At 43.4% G+C, this 22,672-nt stretch overlaps 2 protein-coding genes across 4 annotated transcripts in view; one reads left to right on the top strand and one right to left on the bottom strand.

Annotated features, from left to right (window-relative positions):
* ZKSCAN5 (zinc finger with KRAB and SCAN domains 5) overlaps window positions 1-5,333 on the bottom strand; it is a 17,561-nt gene extending 12,228 nt beyond the window's left edge. For 2 of the 3 annotated variants that reach the window (XM_069486508.1, XM_069486507.1), the window contains exon 1: window positions 3,572-4,669. In XM_069486508.1, coding sequence (XP_069342609.1) covers window positions 3,572-3,985 — 414 coding nt within the window. In that variant the 5' untranslated portion in view covers window positions 3,986-4,669. Of the gene's footprint in view, window positions 1-3,571; window positions 4,670-5,301 lie in introns of those variants that run through there. The other variant, XM_069486506.1, reaches the window with a different exon arrangement.
* ZNF394 (zinc finger protein 394) lies at window positions 4,561-16,472 on the top strand. The gene is made up of 5 exons (XM_069486770.1): window positions 4,561-4,747; window positions 5,362-5,590; window positions 10,413-10,905; window positions 13,736-13,890; window positions 16,448-16,472. The coding sequence occupies exons 1-5, from the start codon at window positions 4,561-4,563 to the stop codon at window positions 16,470-16,472; spliced, it is 1,089 nt and encodes a 362-aa protein (XP_069342871.1).
* Window positions 16,473-22,672: the final 6,200 nt, after the last annotated feature.

Consider the following 22,672-nt stretch of genomic DNA (forward strand, 5'->3'; position numbering starts at 1 on the left):
CTAAGACTTAAGCCAGTTCACATCCAGCGAGCTACAGTCCTCCACCTTTCTGCTCTTGGCTCTTGCTCAACCCTGGGGTACACAATTACTCTGCCACAGCCGCTCCCTAGAATCTGCATATTCTGGAAGGTACTAAGCATACCGGAGAGAAATAAGACCCTGCACTACGATAGAGTTGCAATCCCCCTTGCCCCTCCTTTAGGTTTCAAAGCATTTTAAATTTTAATCCTCCTGGTACTGGCAAAATGTGGTACAGAAACTACATTAAGGGGTAGCTGCAAAGTACTGGTGGCAAATACCACTCTCTGTGGAAGTGTGTGTGTCGTGGTGGATCCACTCAGAACAGGAGTTAAGGTGATTCCAAGTAGGTTAAAGGGCACTTGGCACCAAGGAACCAAAGCAGCCCTTGAGGCTCACTGGGATGAGGAAAAAGAAACCCAGGAGGAGTAAGGATAGAACCTGAGAAAACACTTGCCAGAGACAAAACTGCTCGGAGATAAAGTTCAAGAGCAATGTTGGGGATACCAGAAGGCAGGTAGAGGGAAAGGCAAACAAAGTGAGCCATGGAAGCCCTTGGAAAAATCCCCTCTATAGGCCTGAAATCCTTGACTGCCACCAAGAAATGATTTTTATGTGTTCTTTCCAAAGATGGACTGTATATCACAATGAGAGAGGTAAATGTGTAATATCTGCTGTAAATTCTCTACCTTAAAAATCCTTTTGGTTTTAAACTATGCTTTTGAATATTTATTTCTCTAAAACAGTAAGGAAAATTTGTCCATTAGTGTCCCAAATCAGGCTAAAGGAATAAATGAGGATGTCATCATGAACCTGTACTTTGTGCCCTGACTGAGCAATGGAAAAGTCCAAACATTCCCATCTACAGGAGAATCTTTCAGGACAGCTGCAGGGTCTGGCCATGGGACAGCAGCCACCTCCTCTGCTGCTACCTGCACGATGGAATAGGCTAAACCAGCCCAAGAGCCTGAGCTCTGGAACGCCCTTACCCAAGAAGTAAGAACAATGAAACTGGTACTTTACACTTAAATGCAATGGCTCTAAAGAATGATGGAATTTCTCTAACTAGCTTTAGACTCCTGTAAATTCATCATCTCATGATTTTTGATTCTTTCCTATGAAAAAAATAATTTTTTTTTTTTTTGAGACAGAGTCTCACTTTGTTGCTGGGGCTAGAGTGAGTGCCATGGCGTCAGCCTAGCTCACAGCAACCTCAAACTCCTAGGCTCAAGCGATCCTACTGCCTCAGCCTCCCGAGTAGCTGGGACTACAGGCACGCGCCACCATGCCCGGCTAATTTTTTCTATATATATTTTAGTTGTCCATATAATTTCTTTCTATTTTTAGTAGAGACGGGGTCTCACTCTTGCTCAGGCTGGTCTCGAACTCCTGACCTTGAGCGATCCACCCGCCTCGGCCTCCCAGAGTGCTAGGATTACAGGCGTGAGCCACCGCGCCTGGCCGGAAAAAAATAAATTAAAGTTTAGGAGAGCATGAGCCTAGCAGCAACAGGAAGGTAGACGGTCAGGTTATAAATGAGTATAGGAAACGACAAGAAGATGCAACAACAACATATAGATACCAATCCTCCCCTAAATTAATATATGATTTAATGCAATACCAACAGGATTCTGGAGTAATGGAAACTAAATAAGTAATTCTAAAGTTCATAAAAGGAAAAGAAATTACTGAAAAAAATTTGAAGGGAGTAAGAGTAAAGCTACCAGATACCAAAACATTTCACAGAGCTCAAATAATTAAAATGCTGCTACATGAACAGACAGTAAGAACAATAAAACAGAATAGAAAGACCAGAAATGGAACCAAATACATGCAGAAACTTAATATGTAATAAAGGTGGCATTTTATCAGAGGGGAAAAAAAGTATTACTATAAAAGTTGTTGGGAGCAACTGGATAGGTATGCGGGAAAAAAATGAGATGTAACCACACCAAACACCCTACACCAAAATAAATTCCAGATGGAGCAATCATTTGAAAATGTAAAAAAAAAAGAAAGAAAGAAAGAAAGAAAGAGAAAAACTGTAGAGAATAAACTATGAAAAAAGTTTATTTTCATAATACTGTAGTGAAGAAGGCCTATCTAAGTATGGCACAAAACCCAGAAACCATAAAATAAAATAGTTAAACTGTATAAAAAAGACTGGGCGTGGTGGCTCATGCCTGTAATCCCAGCACTTTGGGAGACAAAGGTGGGAGGATGGCTTGAGCCCAGAAATTTGAGACCAGCCTGCACAATGTAGCAAGACTGTGTCTCTACAAAAAATAAAAAAATTAACTGGGCATGGTGGCAGGTGTCTATAATCCCAGCTATTTGAGCAGTTTAGCCAAGAGGATGGCTTGAGCGCAGGAGATTGAGGTTACAGTGAGCTATGATTGCACCACTGCACTCTAGCCTAGGTGACAGAGTGAGATCCTGTCTCTAGAAAGAATAAAATAAAAAAATAAAATTTAAAAAACCTGCAAAACAAAAATCTCCAAATGCAAAGACAAACAGCAAACTGGAAAAATAACACTTGAAACTCACATGACAGACATAAAGCTTATTGTTTCTATTAGGTAAGAAATGTAGGTAAGGAATATAAACAGACAATTTGCAAAAAAAGGGTATTCAAATAGCCCTTAAAAATATGTATTGATCAAACTCCCAAGAGAAATACAAATTAAAGTTGCACAGAAATGCAATATTGCATCTTTTGCATTGTCAATAACCACAAAGTTTGATAACATTGTGCTATCAGGCTGTGGCCAAAAAATTTCTCCCATATAATACTGGTAGGAATATAAATTGGTATAATCTCTATGGGGAGGCAATGTGTCAACAGCTATCAAAATTACAAATGTACCTCCGAACCAACAATTTGAGTTACAAGCATTCATTCTACAGTTATTGAGAGAGAGAGATGGGGTATTCATTGTAGCAAAGTTTGTTACAGTAAAAACTTAGAAACAATCTAAAGGAACAACTTAAATAGAACAACTCAAATTCCTTCAGTAGGAGTTAATATAATGTGGATTCAAAGAATGAGGCAGCTCTAGCTGCACTGACATGGAACAAACCAAGAAATAGTATATGATAAAAAAAAGCAGAAGTGCACAGTAACTTAGAAACATTTGTGTGTTTTAAAACATGCCATGTACATATATGCTTATATATACAGAACACATATCTCTGTAACATATACAAGTATCATGTAACAGTGGTTGCCTTTGGTGAGGAGAACGTGGCAGTTGGGAAATTAGGGTGAGAGGAAAACTATACTTTTCATTACAACCTTATTATGTACCTTTTTGAATTTTGTATCATATCATTCAAAAAATAAATACAGCAATCTAAAAAATAAGTAAGATCCCAGATTGTCTTCTACAGGTTAACGTACTGGATATTACTTCTTTTTGCTGGAGTGGCAGGAAATCTCCACAGTGTACCTAATCCCAAGAGAACAAAAAACTAAGAATGTCACCCCTGCTCAGCAGCTCCTTAACTCTTTCCTCTCCTTCCTCACCGTTCCTATGTCTGCTCTTTGACTCACCTGTTGTCTGCGTTCCTCCAGCTCTCGCTGTATGTTTTCTACCACAGCCACCGCCTCCTCTCCGCTTTCGGGGTGATGTTCTCTCACCCAGGCCTGGAACTCCTCAGGCAGGATGGTCAGGAACTGCTCCAGAACCAGCAGCTCCAGGATTTGCTCCTTGGTGTGCAGCTCCGGCCTCAGCCACTCGCAGCACAGCACGCGGAGTTGGCTGAGAGCCTCCCGGGGTCCGGATGCCTCATGGTACTGGAAGTGCCTGAAGCGCTGGTAAAAAGTCTCAAACGTGGGCGGGTTGTACTCCTGCATCCAGGTGCAGTCTTCTTCTTCCACCTTCACTATTAGAAGGTCTTCTTGCTCCTGTGAAGTCTCAGCTGGAGGGTCTAAGTCTATAACTTCCCGGGATTCTGTCATTATCATTCCAACTCAGAGGCAGTCTCTCGAGGCTAGCTGTGTTACTCTGAACAGACTTGTTTCCTGCTCTTAAAATTTGAAGGACTCTTTCAGTAGCGCCCAACCTACTGATGTATTGGGAATCATTATTAGCAAAGAGAGATGGCAAAAAGATACTAACGATGGCCACTCAACAAAGTAATTTTCTTAAAAATATGGACTACAAGGCAGCTGTCACTCGACCCATAATATGATTGCTAACAGAGAATATCTCCAACATTTAAGGGATGTAAAGGAGAGCCATAAAAAATGTGACATCAGGCCCGACCTAAAACAGTTTTAGAGGTAAACTTTACATTTCACATAAACAATGGGACAAGACTTACTAACTAGTCCAGATGCAGCCGCTCCTTCTCTTTACCATAAGCCAAACTAAAGTCAGAATAGGGGTGAAAAACATTACAGTGGTCAAAACTGGTGCTGTCCTTCAAGCTACAAGAGCTTGACAGGCCAACGGGAGACTTCATTGATCCCGAAGAGAAGCGGCGCTATAGGTACAGATTTGGAAGTGGGTTCCTTGGAATCGCCCCTGACCCGGAGACATGAAGATCGGCCCGCTCAAGGTTAGGGCCAGGACCCCCGTCCGGACACAAAGCTCTATCCCCTCCCCTCAAGGCCCCAGTCTCGGGGAGCTCTCCTGGAAGATCAAGCTCCCCGCAGCCAGGGCTGGGAAGGTGGGGTTCTTCTTAAAACGGAGAGAAAACCGAAGCCAACACTTCCACGCCGGAAGTAAGCAAGTCCAAGCTTTCCCTGTCCAACCGCGTTAAACCTTAAATCCCACCCTCGAGAGCACTTCCGAGTCCTCTCTAGGAATCCCGGAGGTCCTCGCCTCGCAGCGGGTGGGAGGCGCCCGTTTTGGGAGGCGGGGGCCGTGCGGACCAATCGGCGGGGAGACGGGGCGCGGGCCTGGGACCCCAGCCCACCCGCCGTGACCGGGCCGCCCCCAGGCCCCCCGAAGCCTCAGGTACAGCATCACTGGAGAAGGGTAGCCAACGGAGTCACTCTCTCCTCCACCCCAACCCAAAGCCATTTAAACAGCGCGAGCTCCTCCCTTCCTTGGGTGGGGGCGGGGGCGGAGCCTTAGGGGCCTGGCAACAGTCGATAGGGTCTGATTGGCCGTGGAGCTTGCGTCGCCCCCAACCCCAACACTCTGCGCCCCAATTCGAAGTAAGTACGTACCTCTCTGAGAGCCCGCAACCCTCACTTATCGTTCATTTCGGGCCGTTGGGTATTTTCACCCGAATCCTCGCCACTCTCCCCACCTCCTCTTCAAACACACCCACCTCTGTACCACCGCGGTCAGCTCCTAGGGCCGACATCTCCAACGTCAAACTGTCCAGTAGCGGGAGCCAGCGGCTGCCGGGACTACATCTCCCAGGAAGCCCCGCGCGGGCCTCGCCGGCTGGCCAATGCGGCCACAGCTCTCTCTGCAGTCTCGGTCTCGCGGGCCTATCAGAACGTGGCAGGGCCGAGAGGCGTGTCCTCGCGCTCCCCGCTGGAAGGCTGTGTGTGGGCCTCTAGTTTCCAGGGAGTGCTGTCCCAGCCGCGCGACTTCGCGAAGAGAGGCGCGAGGTTTGCGCAGGGCCTCCCTACCCCGGGGGATCCCATCCTTAATCTCTCATTTCCGTGTGGTGCCTTACGGTTCTCCAAGCCCTTCGCAGTTTACAAAGTGGACAGGTAGGACAAGTGTTACTATCGCCACTCTTTTTAGGGCCGCTGAGGAACACACTGCGGAATTGCAGCATCTGCAAACAGAGGAGAAGGTATTTAGAGGTTAAAGGTCTCTTTTCCGGGCGCCTAAAATCATGCATCATGTAGGTAGCTTCCTATCTAGTACAGAACCCCGATGAATGTTTGTATTGTGTGTATTTTTTGTGCTAGTGAGTTGACCTTTTTCGTTTTTGTTTTTTGAGACGGGGGTCTCGCTGTATTGCCCAGGCTGGTGTGCAGTGGCTCTTCACAGGGGCGATCACCACGCAGTACAGCCTAGAACTCCTGGGCTAAAGTGATCCTGTCCCTCAGATTCCTGTAGCTGTACCTACAGGCGCGCCATCGTGCCTGCCAACGTTTAAAAATAAAAATAGAAGGAGAATCTATAAGGGGATGTGGTATAGAATTTTGCACCTGTGGTTTAATTTTGCTCATTTAATTAGCTTAGTTTTTTAGTGTATATAAAAGTTGTTTAAGGTGGCTATACGTTTTTTCTAATATACTTACCTCCATTTAAATAATTTACAAATGCCCTTTACATTTTAATAGTTTCATTTTTCTTAAATAGATAACACATTCTCATGAGTCAGAATTCAAAAGGGTATACGGAGTAAAGTGTTCCTCCCATTCCTATTCTGCATCCATTTTTTTCCCTAGAAATAGCCAAGATGACTAGTTTCTTGTGTGCCTACCAAGGTATATTACATGAATATTCAAGCAAATATTACGTTCTATGTGTAAATGGTAGCACAATTTATATCCCTTCTCCACCTTACTATTTTTATTTAATAAATCTTAGAGATTGTTCCCTATCAATACATGAAGAGTTTTCTTATTCAGCTTACTGTCTAAATAGTATAGCATTATTCAAATATACTGTACTTCATTTAATCCTTACTGGTGGACATTGACGTTATTTCCATTTTTTTTCTATAATAAGCACTGCTCCACTATATAAATATCCATATATATGTCATTTTAGACATGTGAAACTACTGTAGGATAAATTCTTAGAAGTGAAATTGATGGGTCAAAATGTAAGATATATGTATTTTTTCAGATATATAGATATAGATATATCTTAACCTTTTAGCAAAACAAGCTACAGATATAGGTATCTATTGATCTGACTAGATAAATGCCCTGGACAAGCACAAGGACATGTAGAGAGGGTAAGTACAAATGCATAGTGGCACTTTATTCTTCTCTTCTCTGCCCAAGTATGCCCACCAATACAAGACTGCTTTCTAACAACTCTGCCAAGTTTTCATGTCTCATCCCTCCAGTGACAACATTTGTCCCCAGAGTAACAATATATTTTTATCCTCTGAGGTTCATGTCGGGAAGACTTCACTAGGGTTTCCCTCTTGACCTTGCTTGAATGTTGTCTCTATCTTTTACATTTTCAGGACTTCAAAGAATTAATACCATTATGTGAGGAAATGGTCTACCAACCTAGTTCAAAGGAAGGACACACATGTTGCAAAGTTCAGGAGCACCCTAGATCACCAACTGGAAGTTCAGGGATCCCCAAGATCACCCTCGAGTTCAATGATTTGTTAGAAAGACTCACAGAACTCATTGACAGCTGTTATACTCACAGTTGCAGTTTACTGCAGCAAAAGGATACAAATTAAAATCAGCCAAGAGAAAAAGTATCTAGGATAGGATCTATCAGAGTTCCAATCATGGAGCTTCCAGTTGTCCTTTCCCAGTGGAGTGGTGCAGCCAGTGCTAACATCCCAGCAATGATGTGTGATAATACATACACAGTATTGCTGACAAGGGAAGCTCACTTGAGCCTTGATGTCCAAAGTTTTTATTGGGACTCAGTCATGTAGGCCTGGTTCACTGCCCACATGGCTAATCTTAGTCTCCAGCCCCTCCAGAGGTCAAGCTGATACCCCATGGCCCAAAGTACCCTCACCATAAATTACATTGCTAACATAGACTATCTGGCATGGCCCAAGACCCCAAAGTGAACAAAGATACTCTTATCAGGCAGGATATTCCAAGGGTTTAGAGAATACCTCCCAGCAGCTTAGGGCAAAGACCAAACTTCCCTTTGAGTAAGAATCCTCTACTGCATGTGTGTCCTAAGCTTTTTTGCTTTTTAAATTTCTTTTCCCATTGCTAATGTTAATAGACACGTCTGACTGAACAATAATTTGTAAGCCATGGAAAACAGCTAGAGTAGCATTATAAGATTCAATCTATATAAGACATTTTTATGTCTAATTATTAAAGTAAACATTCCTGGATTGGCCTTAGACATACATACTTGTTAATTATGAAATAGATTGTATTGAGTTTTGGGGGTTTTTGCCTCCTAGCTGTAATCTTCCCTATCTCTGGTTCCTTACCACTCCTACCCTGTCTCCATAACATCTCTTCTTACACATATCTCCCCAAGCCAACAGAATATAAGAGTACCCACTGTGTTTAAGACTTTATTCTAGGTTCTTGATATTCGGGAGTAACCAAGACAGACAATAAAAACTTGTTTTCTTGAAAGAGCTTTTGTGTGATCTGTTAAAAATCCAACAATGTTTTGAATAGATTAATGATCCTGTTTTATGCCTATTTTAGATATTAGAAAAATAAGTCTCATAGTCCTTAAGTCCACCAAAACCATATCTTAACCTTTTGACAAAACAAGGTCTAGGAGGTCTGATTTACAGCCCAGGGTTCTCTGCACTAAGTCATTCAAAGTTGTGTTAAATAAATCTCCAAGTTGCCCCTAAGGTAAACATTTGGAATAAAAACGTTAAAACAATATAGGAATAGAGAGTTGGGTATTGTTATCCTGTTCCAGTACCAACTCTGCCACTTACTAGCCGTGTATGCTTTGGGTACATTCCTTATTTCCTCTGGTTATCAGTTAATGGCACTAATCTAGAAGGTTATAAGGATAGAGATATAGCCCTTCAAAGTTGTTAGCACATAATAAGTGCTCAATAAATGTTGGCTTTCATTATTAGTCATGTTATCCAGAAAGGTATGGGAGAAGGTTCTGACAGGTAGAAGGTGGAGAAGGCTGGGGAGTTCTCTGTAAGTATTCTTTGGGATAACAGGAAGAGAGTTGAGAGTTGGTGGCTGCTCTCAGTTCTTTCTCCTTTTGCCCTAGAATGTCTCCCACTTGCCCCTTTAGAACCTAGAGGCTTCTCAGAAATTTAAATAAACCTATATAGTGCACATTGTTATGGGTTAATTGGGTACCCCCCAAATTCATATGTTGAAATCCTAACCCCCAGTAACTCAGGAAGTGACCTTATTTGAAGATAGGGTGTTGACCAAGTTAAAATGAGGTCATTATGGTGGGCCTGACTCCATTATGACTGGAGTGCATGCAGGGAGAATGTCATATGAAGACAATGGCAGAGATTGGGGTGATGCCTCTACAAGCCAAGGAATGCCAGAGTGCCAGTAAACCACCAGAAGCTAGGAGAGAGGCATGAACAGATTCTTCCTCTCAGTGTTCAGAAGGGACCAGCCCTTGATCTCATACTTGTAGCCTCCAGAACAGAGACAATAGATTTCTTTTGTTTAAGCCACCCAGTTTATGGTACTTTCTTACTGCAGCCTTAGCTGTTTCCCCTTGCCACCTCCCGTCATCCACCCCTGCATCCAAGCCATAAGGGAGAGCAGGGACAAGTGCTATTCCTCTGCTATAGTCTCAAGAGTGATGAATGCTCTGGAAACATTTTACTGGGCAATCGATGACTGAAGGCTCACTGGGTACCTTGCACTGTGCAGGGAGATGCATATGTAATACGTAAATTCAATTTGCTGGTTTTCCTGGAGTAGAAGCACAATAGGTGGGCATATGTTTTTTGAATGAATGGATGAATGAATGGAGATTTAGGAGGAAAAAAATTATAACAAGTGAACATTGTAGCTGTGGAAAGCCCTGGGCCTGGAATTTGAAATAGGCGTGTTGGTCTCATCATCAAGTTACCCGCAGTTTGACATCGGGCAAGACACAAAAATTCTTTGAGCCTCTATTTCCTCGTTTTTGTTAGGATCAAAGTCGTTAAAATTTGATATACATAGAAGCAATTGGCTAAAAAAAAAAAAAAAAAAAAATTCCTCCCCAACCCTGAATTACTTCACCATTATTTAACCATTTTTTAAGGACTATAGCACTTTTCACCATCATTTTAAGATGATTTCTTTCAGCAGCTCAGAGCCCAAAATGGTTTTGGCAGACAAATCTATGTTGAGGCCCAGCTAACTGGATATTTTCAAGAAGTTGGCACTAGAGCCAAGAAGTTGGTGAGAGATGAACAGTGCGCATTTTTGTGCGAGGTGAAAAGTGCGGATCCTTTTTCGTTCTGGCTTTGGGCCACCGGCTCGGAAGCGCGTTATTTTCTTGCGCGGCAGGAAGCGGCCCAGGACCGGCTGTCCCCGGGACTAGGGAGGACTGTAAACCACCGAGATGCATCTCCCCTGGGCGCCTGGAGAAGCCCCGGAAGTAGCGGGGGGCTCCGCCGGGAGTCGGTGACACACTTCCGGCCTGGGTTATTTCTGTCGCGGGACTGAAGCCGGATAGCTGCGGAAAAAGGGGAAATGCGGCAGAGGGGCCGGTCGTAGAGGGGCCAGGTGCTGGGGACGCGACGGCGGTGCGCCTCAGCTTTGGGGAGAGCGGATGAGGGCCTTGGGTTTGCTGTCTCGTCGCCTGAAGGCGAGCCTCCGGGAGAGTCCGCACATGCTGGAGAAAGGTGCGTTCGGCGCTGACCGCCCAGAGGCGCGGCAGTGACGCCGAGGCCGCAGCCTGGGTGATGGCTGCGAGGTCCAGGGACGCCGCGTCGCCCCTGCGTGACGGACTTTTGATAGTGAAAGTGGAGGAAGACTCACCCGGAGGTCGAGAGCACCACCCGCCCGGGGGCTGCGAGGGCCCGGAAACTTCTCGACAGCGCTTTAGGCAGTTGCGTTACCAGGAGGTGGCTGGACCGGAAGAAGCGCTGAACCGACTCCGAGAACTTTGTCGTCGGTGGCTGAGGCCTGAGATGCACTCGAAGGAGCAGATCCTGGAGCTGCTGGTGCTGGAGCAGTTCCTGACCATCCTGCCCGAGGAACTGCAGTCCTGGGTGCGGGAGCACTGCCCGGAGAGCGGGGAGGAGGCTGTGGCCGCGGTTCAGGCTCTTCAGAGAGCGCTTGATGGGACCTCGCCCCAGGTGAGAAGTGAAAGGTGTGTTCTGGGTGTGTGAGGCTCCGACACACATCTCCTTTCCTTCCTTATTACATTTTGTGTGAACTTTAGGATGTGCATGAACTTTCCTATCCACAGGAAAAATGACAGATCTATCCAGGAAATGACATGAGTTATAGACCTCAGCATAAAGCTAACACGGATTACTGTTTATCCTCTGTAAGGCACCCTCTTGTCTTACTTGACTACTTGGCAAAGACTAATGTCATCATGGAAAGTGGGCTCATACCCTTTTTTTAGAACAGCAATTCCCCACCATTTTTAACGTGAGGATCTCTTTTTTCTTTCTAACGGTTTGACGACCCCCTCCTCCCACATTGATAATGGTTGTCCTTTTTTATTTTTCAATCTGCAAACGTGGTGTTCCATGGAGGGTTGGTATAGCGCAGCAGTGGTGGGCTTTCACCAAAGCAGATTCAATATAATTGTAATTCGTAGAATACTGTTGAACTTTAAATAAGGCTTGTTTCGCTGAGGGACAGCCAGTGTACCTAATTCTGTACTTTTTGTTTTTTATCATTTCATCCCATTTAGCTGCTGCTGGACCAAACAAAGCCAAAGCTAACTAGTTTTACTCATCAAAAACATACTGTGCAGCAGGTGAGAGAATCCAATATGGAGTGATAATATGGTGTTAAGACATTAGCAGATATTAATATGTAGGATCTCATTTCATTGCTGCATGTCAGTTGTTCAGGCTTTTCATTGATGACCTTTCATACTTTTGCACATAATTCCATATCACTCCTCCATGAAAAACAAAAATCTAAAGGGCATTTTATTGTATAGGTATCATCACTGTTAAACAGCTGATCACAGTTCTCCAACTTTGATTTTAAAGGTGGGAAGAGAGGAATCTCATTGGGATAAGCAGCAGATTGACTTTATCACACAGCCGTAGGTTTTCCTCCTAAGCACTGAGGATTCCTCGCACAGTCATGTGTCACTTAATGACAGGGATACATTCTGATAAACGTGTCGTTAAGTAATTTTGTCGTTGTGCAGAGATCATAGAGTATACTCACACAGACCTAGACGGTGTAGCCTACTACACACCCTAGGCTATATGCTGTGGCCTATTGGTCCTAGGCTACAAACCCGTATGGCATGATACTGTACTGAATATTATAAGCAATTGTAACACAATGGGAATTTTTTATGTTCTTTTCTATCATGGTCATCATCTGTCTAGCAGCAGGGACAGGATGTAACTTAACCTAGAAATAAGGGAGGCATGGCACGAAGCCAAATTCTAAGGAAAGGTACAAGTTGCTGAGGCCACTGAGAACCTAAGGACAGGCCAGCCAACTCATTACTGCCCATCTGATGTGCAGGGAAGAGTCCAAGCAGGTTTTTTGCACCTAATCATACTTTCTCCAGTCCCTGATATCATGTCTCACACACTGTAGTGAGTATTGAGTTTTCTGTGGATTTTAATGTGATATAAGTAAGAGGTGGTGGGTGACGGGCCCTGCTGTTTGAGGCCCAGAGGGAACCGTTGAAAGATGGTGTTTTATATTCTTTTATGACATGGTCAGTCAAGTGCAACCACAAGAGGAGACACCGGAGAGGCTCAGGAAAACAAAGTTTACTATACTCTCAGGTCCTGGAGAGAGGAGGCTTGCCACACCATGCAGCACCGCATGGGGAAGCACCTGCGGCATTCATGAGGCAGAAGGGACAGCAGTGAGGGGAGGGCCCAAGCCACAACCTTTATTGGAGTTTCCCCTGAAAGGCAGGGCAGGATGTGCTTGGGGTTGGGGGTAGCACTTTAGGCTTGGCTAGTTTGAATAATTTCAGCAGGCTCTAAGCCATAGGAGTGGTCCCCAATTGCCTTGTACTTGACCCTAGGAAGATTGAGGGAGGAGTACTGCCTCCTGGGTGTATAGGCCAGACAGAGGAAGTAGGGCTCTGGGTTGGTGGGTTTGCATAGCAAAGGCTTGCATCAAAGCCCTTTGCTATTGCTAAAAATTGGCTACCCTGGGAGAGGCAGTCTCTCCCCAGCCAGAAGGGTTTTTAAAGATGTCAAAACATCATATACAGAAAGTAAAATATACGTATATGTATATACATATACACACACACACACACACACACACACATATAGTGAGCAGGAAAGCCTTGGAGTCAGTTTGTGACCCTCACTGGAACCTGGACAAACATCTCGGTCACCAGTTTTAGAACCTTCCCTTTCTAAGAATTGTGGCTTTAACCTCTGTGAATGGTCAACTTACATTTGAATAAGCCGTCTCGGAAGAGCACCTGGTTGGATAATTATCTTATTGTGAAGTGGTCAAGGGAAGGGAAAAGCGGTTTTACTGAGCACCTGCTCTGGGTGAGGTACCTTCATCTGCTTGAGATATTTGTATCTGTTGCACATGTGAGGAAACAGTGTCCCAGAGAGCCAGCCTTGGAACTCAGGACTTTCTGGTGAGATGTACTTATTTTTAATCTACATCATGTTTCCATTTTGATAAATCACAGTGGTAAGACTCCAATATTGTGCTCCTGCCTATCTCAAAATAGTGTAGACAGTCCACAGAAAGGCTTTCAGGATAACGAGAGAATGTCAGCCTCTATCCTTGGCCCCTTCGACAGTCTCTGGTCAGGACAAGACTCCATACCTGATCCTAGCCAGAGCCCGAGAAGCGACAGTACAAGACTCTCCAGCCATGGTTATTGCGTTATTCTCGGCACTCCCTCCTTTACCGTCTGGAGTCTGGCCTCATCCTAAGACCAATGGTAGCGCTGTCTGGAGACAGAAAGTACTGAATGGGGATCTCGTATTGTTCCAGGGGATGGTGACGTTTGAGGACGTGGCTGTGGCTCTAACCTGGGAGGAATGGGAGCATCTGGACCCAGCTCGGAAAGACTTCTGCAAGGAGAGCGCACAGAAGGAATACGGGAGCACAGTCCTGCCCAGTGAGTGCTGTTATTCTTCTGGTTCACAGTCCTGTGTGTGCACATGCCGTGCGTGTGTGTGTGTGTGTGTGTGTGTGCATGCACGCATACGTGTGTGGGGATGTGTGAAAGAGAGATGTGTAGTGTGAAGGGCTGGGTTCACTACCACCCCTGAGCCAGTCTGCCATTCACAGACTTGGGCCGAGAGCCTTCAAGTTTCTTTCATAACCCAGGCAGGACCTTGTGTTCTGTATTGCTAGATGGTAGATTCACCTTTTTATTTTGGTTAATTTTTAATATTTCATGCATATGGAAAAGTATAAAAAAAGATAATGAGCATCCCTTGTATCTACCACTGGTTTATCAAATCTTACTACTTGGCCATATTGGCTTTATTTTTTTTTCCTCCCCCAAAGAAATAATATGTTACAGCTGTAGGTGAAGCCCCATCCCCTCCCTGAGGCTGTTCCCCTCGCTCCTTCTGAGTGTGGTGATTGTGGTACTTACCATTTCCATTCAGGTTTTGTATTCTCTCTACATATACATGTAGCTACACACTATATAGCATTACTGTATGTTTTTTTTCTCAACATTGCATTTTTGAGATATATCTGTGTTGATACATACAGTTCTGTTGTAACAAATATGTGTTTCACTGTATGAATACTCTAAAATTCATCTATCCATTCTTTTGATGGGCATTCAGGTATCTAGTTTTTCACCATTACAGTGTTACACCAAACATTCTTGTATATTATTAGATATTTTTGTATATCTGTTCATATATTGGAGTCTCTGAAGAGAATATACTTAGAGATATATAGTAGTCCCCACTTTGTAGTTCTACTTCCTGTGGTTTCAGTTTCCCATGGTACAGCACAATAAGAAATTTGAGAAAGATCACATTCATAAGACTGTTATTACAGTGTATTGTTATAATTGTTCTATTTTAGTATTAATCTCTTAATATGCCTAATTTATAAATTAAACTTTATAACAGGGATATATGTATCGGAAAGACATAGCATATTTAGGGTTTCATGCAGTTTCAGGCATCCACTGAGGGTCTTGGAATGTATCCCCCACAGATAAGAGGGGACTACTGTGTGTTCATCTTGCCGTCCAGAGTTTGTGACTAGTGTATACGCCTACCAGCAGTATATTACAATTATTCTTGCTCCACATTTAGTGTTATCAGGTGACAGCATGCCATTTTCCTGCAGTAGCACGAGTGTTCCTTTTCAAATGTTGGATCATGTCACTGCTCTGCTCAGAACCCACAGTGGCTCCTGTTTCACTCAGGGGGAAAGCCCCTGGCCTGTGATGTCTGACGTGCTGGGGCCTCACCACCCTGCTCACCTATCCCCTGCTCTGCCCCTTGTCCCTATGCCCTGGCCACACTGCCTTGCTGCTCCTGAACGTGCCAGGCATGCTGCCTCCTGGTTTTTGTGCTGGTTGATCCCTCTGCCTGGAAGGTTCTTCCTCCAGCTCTTCACGAAGCAAACTCCCTGACGTGCTTCAGGTCTTTGCTCAAATCGCTGCTTCTCAGTTAGGCCCGACCTGACCACCTGTTCAATGCTGCAACTCGCCTACCACAGCCCCCTTGTCCTCCGCGCCCGCCCCCCCGAGCTGCAGATCCCTGGTTGTGCTCAGCTTTGTCCACATCTAACATCATGTGCAATTAACTTCATGTACACTTACTGTCTGACTACCCCTTCTAGAATGTGGACTTCTCAAGAGAGGGATCATTGTCTGCTTTGTTGATTAATATATTCCCAGGACGAAGAATAGTGCCTGGCGTGCAGTAGTGCCTCTCTGAGTTCTGTAGGTTAAGCATCTTTGCATTGTTTTGTGGGCATTCTGGCTGCCTTTCTATGACTTGCCTCTTTATATCCTTTCTCTCCCCTCCCTTCTTCCATTATCTTTTTAAAATTGCTTGGTAGCAGTTCTTTACATTTTTGATACTAATCCTTTGTTATTATAGGTGGCTTATCTTTTTACCATGGCATCTTTTGTTATGTAGGAGTTTTAAATTTTAACATAGACAAATCTTTCAAACTTTTATTTTATGGTATTTTTTGAGTCTTAAGAAAACATCAGTTCCCAGCCCTGATTTCAACTGTGCAGAGGCAACAAGTTTAAAATCTTTTAGCTGTTTATTCAGGTATTGGTTTTCCTATTTCTAAATAAGATGTTTATTCTGCTATTTTTTCCCAATTTCAGTTATTGTCTCTTGATTGCCTACTGAGGAAGACTTTTGTTTTTCATCTTCATGTACACAATTAGCAGTCCATAATTCTCTCATTATAGTTAAATTAGTCTTTCTGGTTAATTGATATACAGTGTTTCAATATTATCTATATTCACCTACATAATTTCTTTTTACGACTTTTAGTTTTCCCTGGAATTAATAATACCTAATTTTGCATTTGCCAACTTTTCTAACTACTGATCACTAGTTCACCCACAAACTCTGTGTTAGAAATGTAAAATACCCTCAGTATGTTCAGTTGTATCAGATGTGCTAGCAGTTTTGTTCTTCCCCATGGAGAGATGCCTCCCAAGGCGTCCTCTGCTGTAGCATGAGTGGGCTGCTTCTTCCCCAGGCCTGTTGCACAGCTGCTGCCCTAGGACATCCTTCCCATGGCCTAGAAATTCCTCTTCTCTTTGCTGGGTCTCATAACATTTTCTTCCTTGGTTTACTCCCTTGGTTTGGTGGAGAACATCTTCTAGTATGTTCCAGAGAACTTATACGTGGGAGCTAAATCTTTTGAAACTTTGTATGTCTGAAAATGTCTATTTCTTTCTCACATTTAGATCAGGATATGGCTGGATAGAACATTCTAGATTAGAAATGATTTTGAAGATAGTGAATTCTCTAGCTAGTTTACCAGGTAGCTACGGAGAAATGCCATCGTGGTATTTTATCCTTTGTATGTGCGTTATTTTTAATATTCTGTATATTGTGATGTTTTGACATCTTAAAAACTTTTCCGGCTGGAGAGACCCTGCCCCTCCCAGGGTAGCCAGTTCTCAGAGATAGCAAAGGGGTCAGCCTTTGATGTAAGCCTTCGCTATGCAAACTCACCAACCCAGAGCCCTGCCTCCTCTGTCTGGCCCATACACCCTGGGCAGCAATATTCCTCTGCCTTAATCACCCCAGGGCTAGGTACCAGGCAATTAGGGACCAGCCCTATCACTGAAATTATCCAAACTAGGCAGTCCTAAACTGTTCACCCTGCCTTGTCTTTCTCACGGAAACCTCAATAAAGCCTCTGGCCTAATGCTGTCTCTTCACTCCTGTCTTCTGCCTCCTAATCACCCTGGGGTCTTTGCCATGTGGCCCTGCATGGTATGATGTGCCTCCTGTCTCTAGGACCTGTGAGTACATAAACTTTTTCTGTTCCCTTTCTGGAATTTCTCTTGGTTTTAGGACTCATAGACTGATACTGTAAGCACCACCCCTTCACCCCAATCCTTCACCCCAATTTTCCATTTTTTTGTTTTGTTTTGTTTTGTTTTTTGTTTCTACTCTCTAGGAGATTTCCTTACCTTTATTTCCCAATCCTGATGCCGAAATATTTGTGTTACTACTTATATTTTCATGAGCTTTTTCTTATTCTTTAAACAGTCCTTTTCTTATAGTCTCCTTGTTTCCTGGATGTAGTATCTTACTTATCTAAGAATATTATTTTTTATTAAATTTTCTTCTGTTTCAGACAGTATGTGTCTCATCAGCATTTATATTAGAGGTTTTCCTAAAAAGTTGGTAACCTTTCACTTTCCATTTGTGTTTAATAGTCAGAATAAGAATTCCATCTAGGCCGGGCGCGGTGGCTCACGCCTGTAATCCTAGCACTCTGGGAGGCCGAGGTGGGCGGATCGTTTGAGCTCAGGAGTTCGAGACCAGCCTGAGCAAGAGCGAGACCCCATCTCTACTAAAAATAGAAAGAAATTATATGGACAGCTAAAAATATATATAGAAAAAAATTAGCCGGGCATGGTGGTGCATGCCTGTAGTCCCAGCTACTCGGGAGGCTGAGACAGGAGGATCGCTTGAGCTCAGGAGTTTGAGGTTGCTGTGAGCTAGGCTGACGCCACGGCACTCACTCTAGCCTGGGCAACAGAGTGAGACTCTGTCTCAAAAAAAAAAAAAAAAAAAGAATTCCATCTAATAACTCTGTGTAATAGGGTAGGACTTGTGGACTGGTGATCTTCACTATGAGGTTGGTCATCAGGTGCTGTTTGATTTGAGAATTCCCATATGTCAGTGTGTATAGGTGTTTGGGCCTGGGCTGGTAATTTTTCCATACAGAGATTCATGCAACAAATATTTATGGAGTATCCACAGTAAACCAGGTGCTATTCTAGGTGCTAGGGATACAGTTGTGAATACAGCCTGTGAACAGACATAAAAATCCCTGCCCTTTCTGCCTGGAGAATGAAAGTTTTGGAGCCAACAATTTGGGACCTGAGCAGATGAAAGTGCATTAAGGTTCTACCAATTCTGTGTCAGTCTTCACGTGATTCCCTTGATTTGACAGTGTACCCATCCCCTGTTCTCAGCCATGCCTGATGTCCCAATCCTGAATTTATCTAGTTCAGCCTTCCTGGAGAATAAGCTGCAAAACTTTTGGACTAGGGGATGGAATCTGGTGGCTTGTCTGTTCCTTTATAAACTTTGAGCCAGTGCTGGATTGATCCCCCTAGACCTTACCTTCAGAAATTAGAGGCACCAGCTATGTCTGTTATTACAACTCATCCTGTGAATAGGATTTCTGTTGTTGGACCTCCCTTCATTCATGGAATAAAGGCTGTGCTGCCTCTCGTGACACGCCTTCCAAATTGACCTCTCATGAGGCAGTGATTTACCCAGCAGTGGGGCAGGGCAGGGGAAGAAGAGATGGATTGCTGGGAATAAGCACAGGTATCAAAGGAGAGGAACTGGATGCGCACTGCTCAGTGTGAGCACGTCTATAGGTTAAAGATTTCAGGAGGGTTTACTGGAGGATGTTTAACAGGGACTTTGGGGTGGGGGAGTGGGGGGCGGGGTTCTTCTGCCACTACTTATTTGTTTCAGTCTTGCACAGAGATGATTATGGCAGCAATTTGTATTTTAATGTTTCAGGTTTGGAGAGCACACCTGAGAACAAACAGTTCATTCTAAAGCAAGAGATATTAGAAGAAGCTGAGCCACAGGGGTGGCTACAAGAAGTGTTCCAGGGGAAGCCCCCCCTATTTTCTGAGCATGGTGATACCCATGAGGACAGGCTAGAAAAGCAATCAAGAACCCCCTCAACACTGAAACTCAAAAATTCTCCTGAAGGGCAAGGACTCACCAGCATCTTATATCTGAACAAGAATGGTTCCACAGAAGAGAGAGACTCTAAAAATAATGAATTTGGGAACGGTGCCAGATGTTCCAACTTTGTTCTTTGTCACCACATTCAAAAAGCAGAGAGGCCCATTGATGGTGATGAACATGGGAACAAATGCAAACATAGTTTAGATATGGTGAGACATCATGTGGTGAAAACTCTCAAGTCTGCTGACAGTGGAGAAAATGCCCATTGTTCTAGGCTATCTGAGACCCAGAGGTGGTTCCACGAAGAAAGACCTTATAAATGTGACAACTGTGAGAAGAGTTTCAAACAACGTTCTGACCTCTTTAAACACCAGAGAATCCACACAGGTGAGAAACCCTATGAATGCCAAGAATGTGGGAAAAGCTTCAGTCAGAGTGCTGCCCTGATTAAACACCAGAGGACACACACAGGTGAGAAGCCTTATACCTGTCCAAAATGTGGGGAATGTTTTAGACAGAGTTCACATCTAAATCGGCATCAAAGAACCCACAATGGAGAGAAATATTATAAATGTGAGGAATGTGGGGAAAGCTGCCATATTTCTAACCTTTTTAGACATCAGAGACTACATAAAGGGGAGAGACCCTATAAGTGTGAAGAATGTGAAAAGAGCTTCAAGCAGCGCTCTGACCTCTTTAAACATCAGAGAATACATACTGGGGAGAAGCCTTATGGATGTTCTGTCTGTGGGAAAAGCTTCAGTCAGAGTGCAACCCTCATTAAACACCAGAGAACTCACACTGGAGAAAAACCTTATAAATGTCTTCAATGTGGGGAAAGATTTAGACAAAGTACACACCTTATCCGACACCAAAGAATCCATCAAAATAAAGTCCCGTCATTTTGATATGCTTCTGCATGACCTATTTTGTTTCACTGTCTAGAACTACATTCTTTGGTGTTTACAGTATTTCAGTCAATCATGGATCGTATTTCCTCAGGTATCTCATACCAGATAGGTTCTGTGTGACTTGGGTCTCAATACATATTCTGATAGTATTTCAGTAAACAGGAATGAGGAAGTAGGAAACTCTCCAAAAGATGACCTGGTGCCACATAAGAGACTTCTGATGGTAAGAGCAAGGCTGACATGTGACAGGCTTCTGTCCTTGTCATCTATCTGCACTCTTCTGACATCTGCTTTTGGACCAAATCTTGCCCACTTCCATTACTTCCCAAAGAATTCATTTTAGTCACTTAGAATTGCCTCTTTCCTTAGATGGTGGAGAGGATTCCCACTACTTCATAATCCTCAAAACTCCTGGTAAAGTTAAGTACATACAGGAGACACTATATTTTTTACTTTTTAAAAAGTTAATTTTGTGACCTAGAGCTATAATTTGGGAGAAAATAAAGGAAAAAATATAATTTTGCAAACTCCCTCTCTTTTCCATTGTAGGAGTCTAGGAGTTCAGATTTGTAATTTGATTTATTTTAAAACAAACAAAAATCCCCACCCAAGTACACACACTTAATTCGTCTCATTGCATCCATTTCACAGATATTGAATAGGGTCCTTCACCTGAAAACTTTTGTTTGTTATATGGTCATCACTAAACCTTTCACTAAATTGTGTTTGGGCACTTGTGATGTCAGACAGTCTCAAACATGTCTTCTGCAGAGGCTACTTCCTGTGTGGGACATGAGGAAGTGCTCTTGCAGGACTTCCTTGGGGACGTTCCAGAAGGGGACACTGGGCACAAAAGCAGCAATATTCACTGACATTATCTAGTACTCTGTTCATAAAATGCATTGATGTACATTTCTTTGTTTGAATTCCAAGCATCCCTCTGAGGTAAGTAGGAACATACGTCATCCCCATTTACAAAGCGAGAAACTGGGGCTCATGTTTGACACTTTACAGTTGGGTGATCTCACTGCTTCTGTAGTAAATGCAAGCTTTCCCACCCCCTGAATGTGTGGCTCCCACCCCACCATTCACGTACTGACTCTCGTCCCCGTCTTCCTTGCCCCCTGCTCCTGCTAGGGCCTCTGCAGTGATGAGCTCTGGAGCCCAGAAGTAGTGATGGAAATCAGCGGGTGCACGCACACCCTCCTGGCCAGAAATACAAGCTCTGAGTTAAAAACCTGATTGTTCCTTAATGTCCCAGCACTGCCTTTTCCCATCCTCTAACCAGATGCAAGGTGGCTACGGGGTTGGCTTTCTTATCCCTGTTGGGTTTAACTTTAGACACACAACTATTTTCTGGAAGAACTCAAGTTAGAGCATCAATCTATCTTATTACCTTTCCATTTCTGCACATTGATAACAAGTATTACATCCCAATTCTTTTAGAACCTTAATTCTTTTGATCAAGGGAATATAAGCACATTATTGGATATTTGGAAGAATGATAGAAGAAAAAATTTACTCAATCCCTACACCTTCATCTACCTGTTATTGGCATTATTGGATAGTTCTGTTTTTTTTTCTATGCTTTTTTTTTTTTTTGCTTTTTAATTTTTACTCCAAAGTTCTGCATGCCACATATTTTTAAATAATAAAAATCAGTGTATTTATCATTAAATTTCACATTGTCTGAAGGATCAAACATAAGGTCTTCATACTCTACGCCTAAAAGCCACATCATTCTCCATCAAGTGAATGTAATTACATTCCTTTTATTGGATATTTCTAGTTTTTTGTACACAATGCTGTAGTGAATATCTTAATGAATGCAATTTTAGCATAATTTAGATTGTTCCCCAGAATCTAAGGCTAGACACCCAGAAGTAGAATTTCTCAGTGAGAGAACTGTTCTATGGCTGTAAATGCACATTCCTATTTGCTTTCCTTGCCTAGTATTAATTTTTTCCCTAAATGTACAAAAACAAAAACCAACTCCATTGCCTTCCAGAACTCACCCCCTCTGACCTCAGACATGGTAGAATAGTGGTACATGTTCTTGCCTGTGACTGTCCTTATAGCCAGCAGAAGGGAATTGTGAGAAGGCTGAGTAGGTGCATTGAGGCTTTAGGGTGTCCTGCTGAGAACTTTAACTGAGATGGTAAGAGCACTGGGCTGAGGGTGAGCAGATGTGTCCATGGTTTCAGCTCCAGTAGGCCAGGAGTTGTATCATTTTGGAAAAGAAGATTGGGACCTAGTAGTTACATAATTTTGTTTCTGTGCCTCCAGTTCTTAGCTCTACTATTTTATAGCATTTCTCATGTAGGAATCCAAGGAGATAAAAGCCTTGTAAGGGATGCCAGTGTTTTCCCCAAGCATATCATGGTTATTTGCCTAAGGTCATATACCTAGTCAGTGACAGTCATATATATTAATATAACCTGGCACAGGGCACTGATCCTAGTTCTTTTATTATAGGAACTCCACAAACATACAATGCCCTGTCTTCTCTGCATTTTTAGTTTCCCCCCCATCTTTTTCTTCCTCTTCTACCTCTGCTACAGACATTTACTGTTGCCTATGTACTATTTGAATTTTTCACATCTCCATGTGGAATA

This window comes from Eulemur rufifrons, chromosome 14, assembly GCF_041146395.1.
Source record: "Eulemur rufifrons isolate Redbay chromosome 14, OSU_ERuf_1, whole genome shotgun sequence".
Classification (NCBI taxonomy): Eukaryota; Metazoa; Chordata; class Mammalia; order Primates; family Lemuridae; genus Eulemur; species Eulemur rufifrons.

What these genes read in the sequence shown, in the direction of transcription:
- ZNF394 (XM_069486770.1), top strand. Translation starts at nt 4,561, where the DNA reads ATGAAGATCGGCCCGCTCAAGGTTAGGGCCAGGACCCCCGTCCGGACA. An exon ending in TTCGCGAAGAGAGGCGCGAG is followed by an intron (nt 5,591 to 10,412) that starts GTTTGCGCAGGG and finishes CGTCGCCTGAAG; the next exon opens with GCGAGCCTCCGGGAGAGTCC. An exon ending in TTGATGGGACCTCGCCCCAG is followed by an intron (nt 10,906 to 13,735) that starts GTGAGAAGTGAA and finishes GTATTGTTCCAG; the next exon opens with GGGATGGTGACGTTTGAGGA.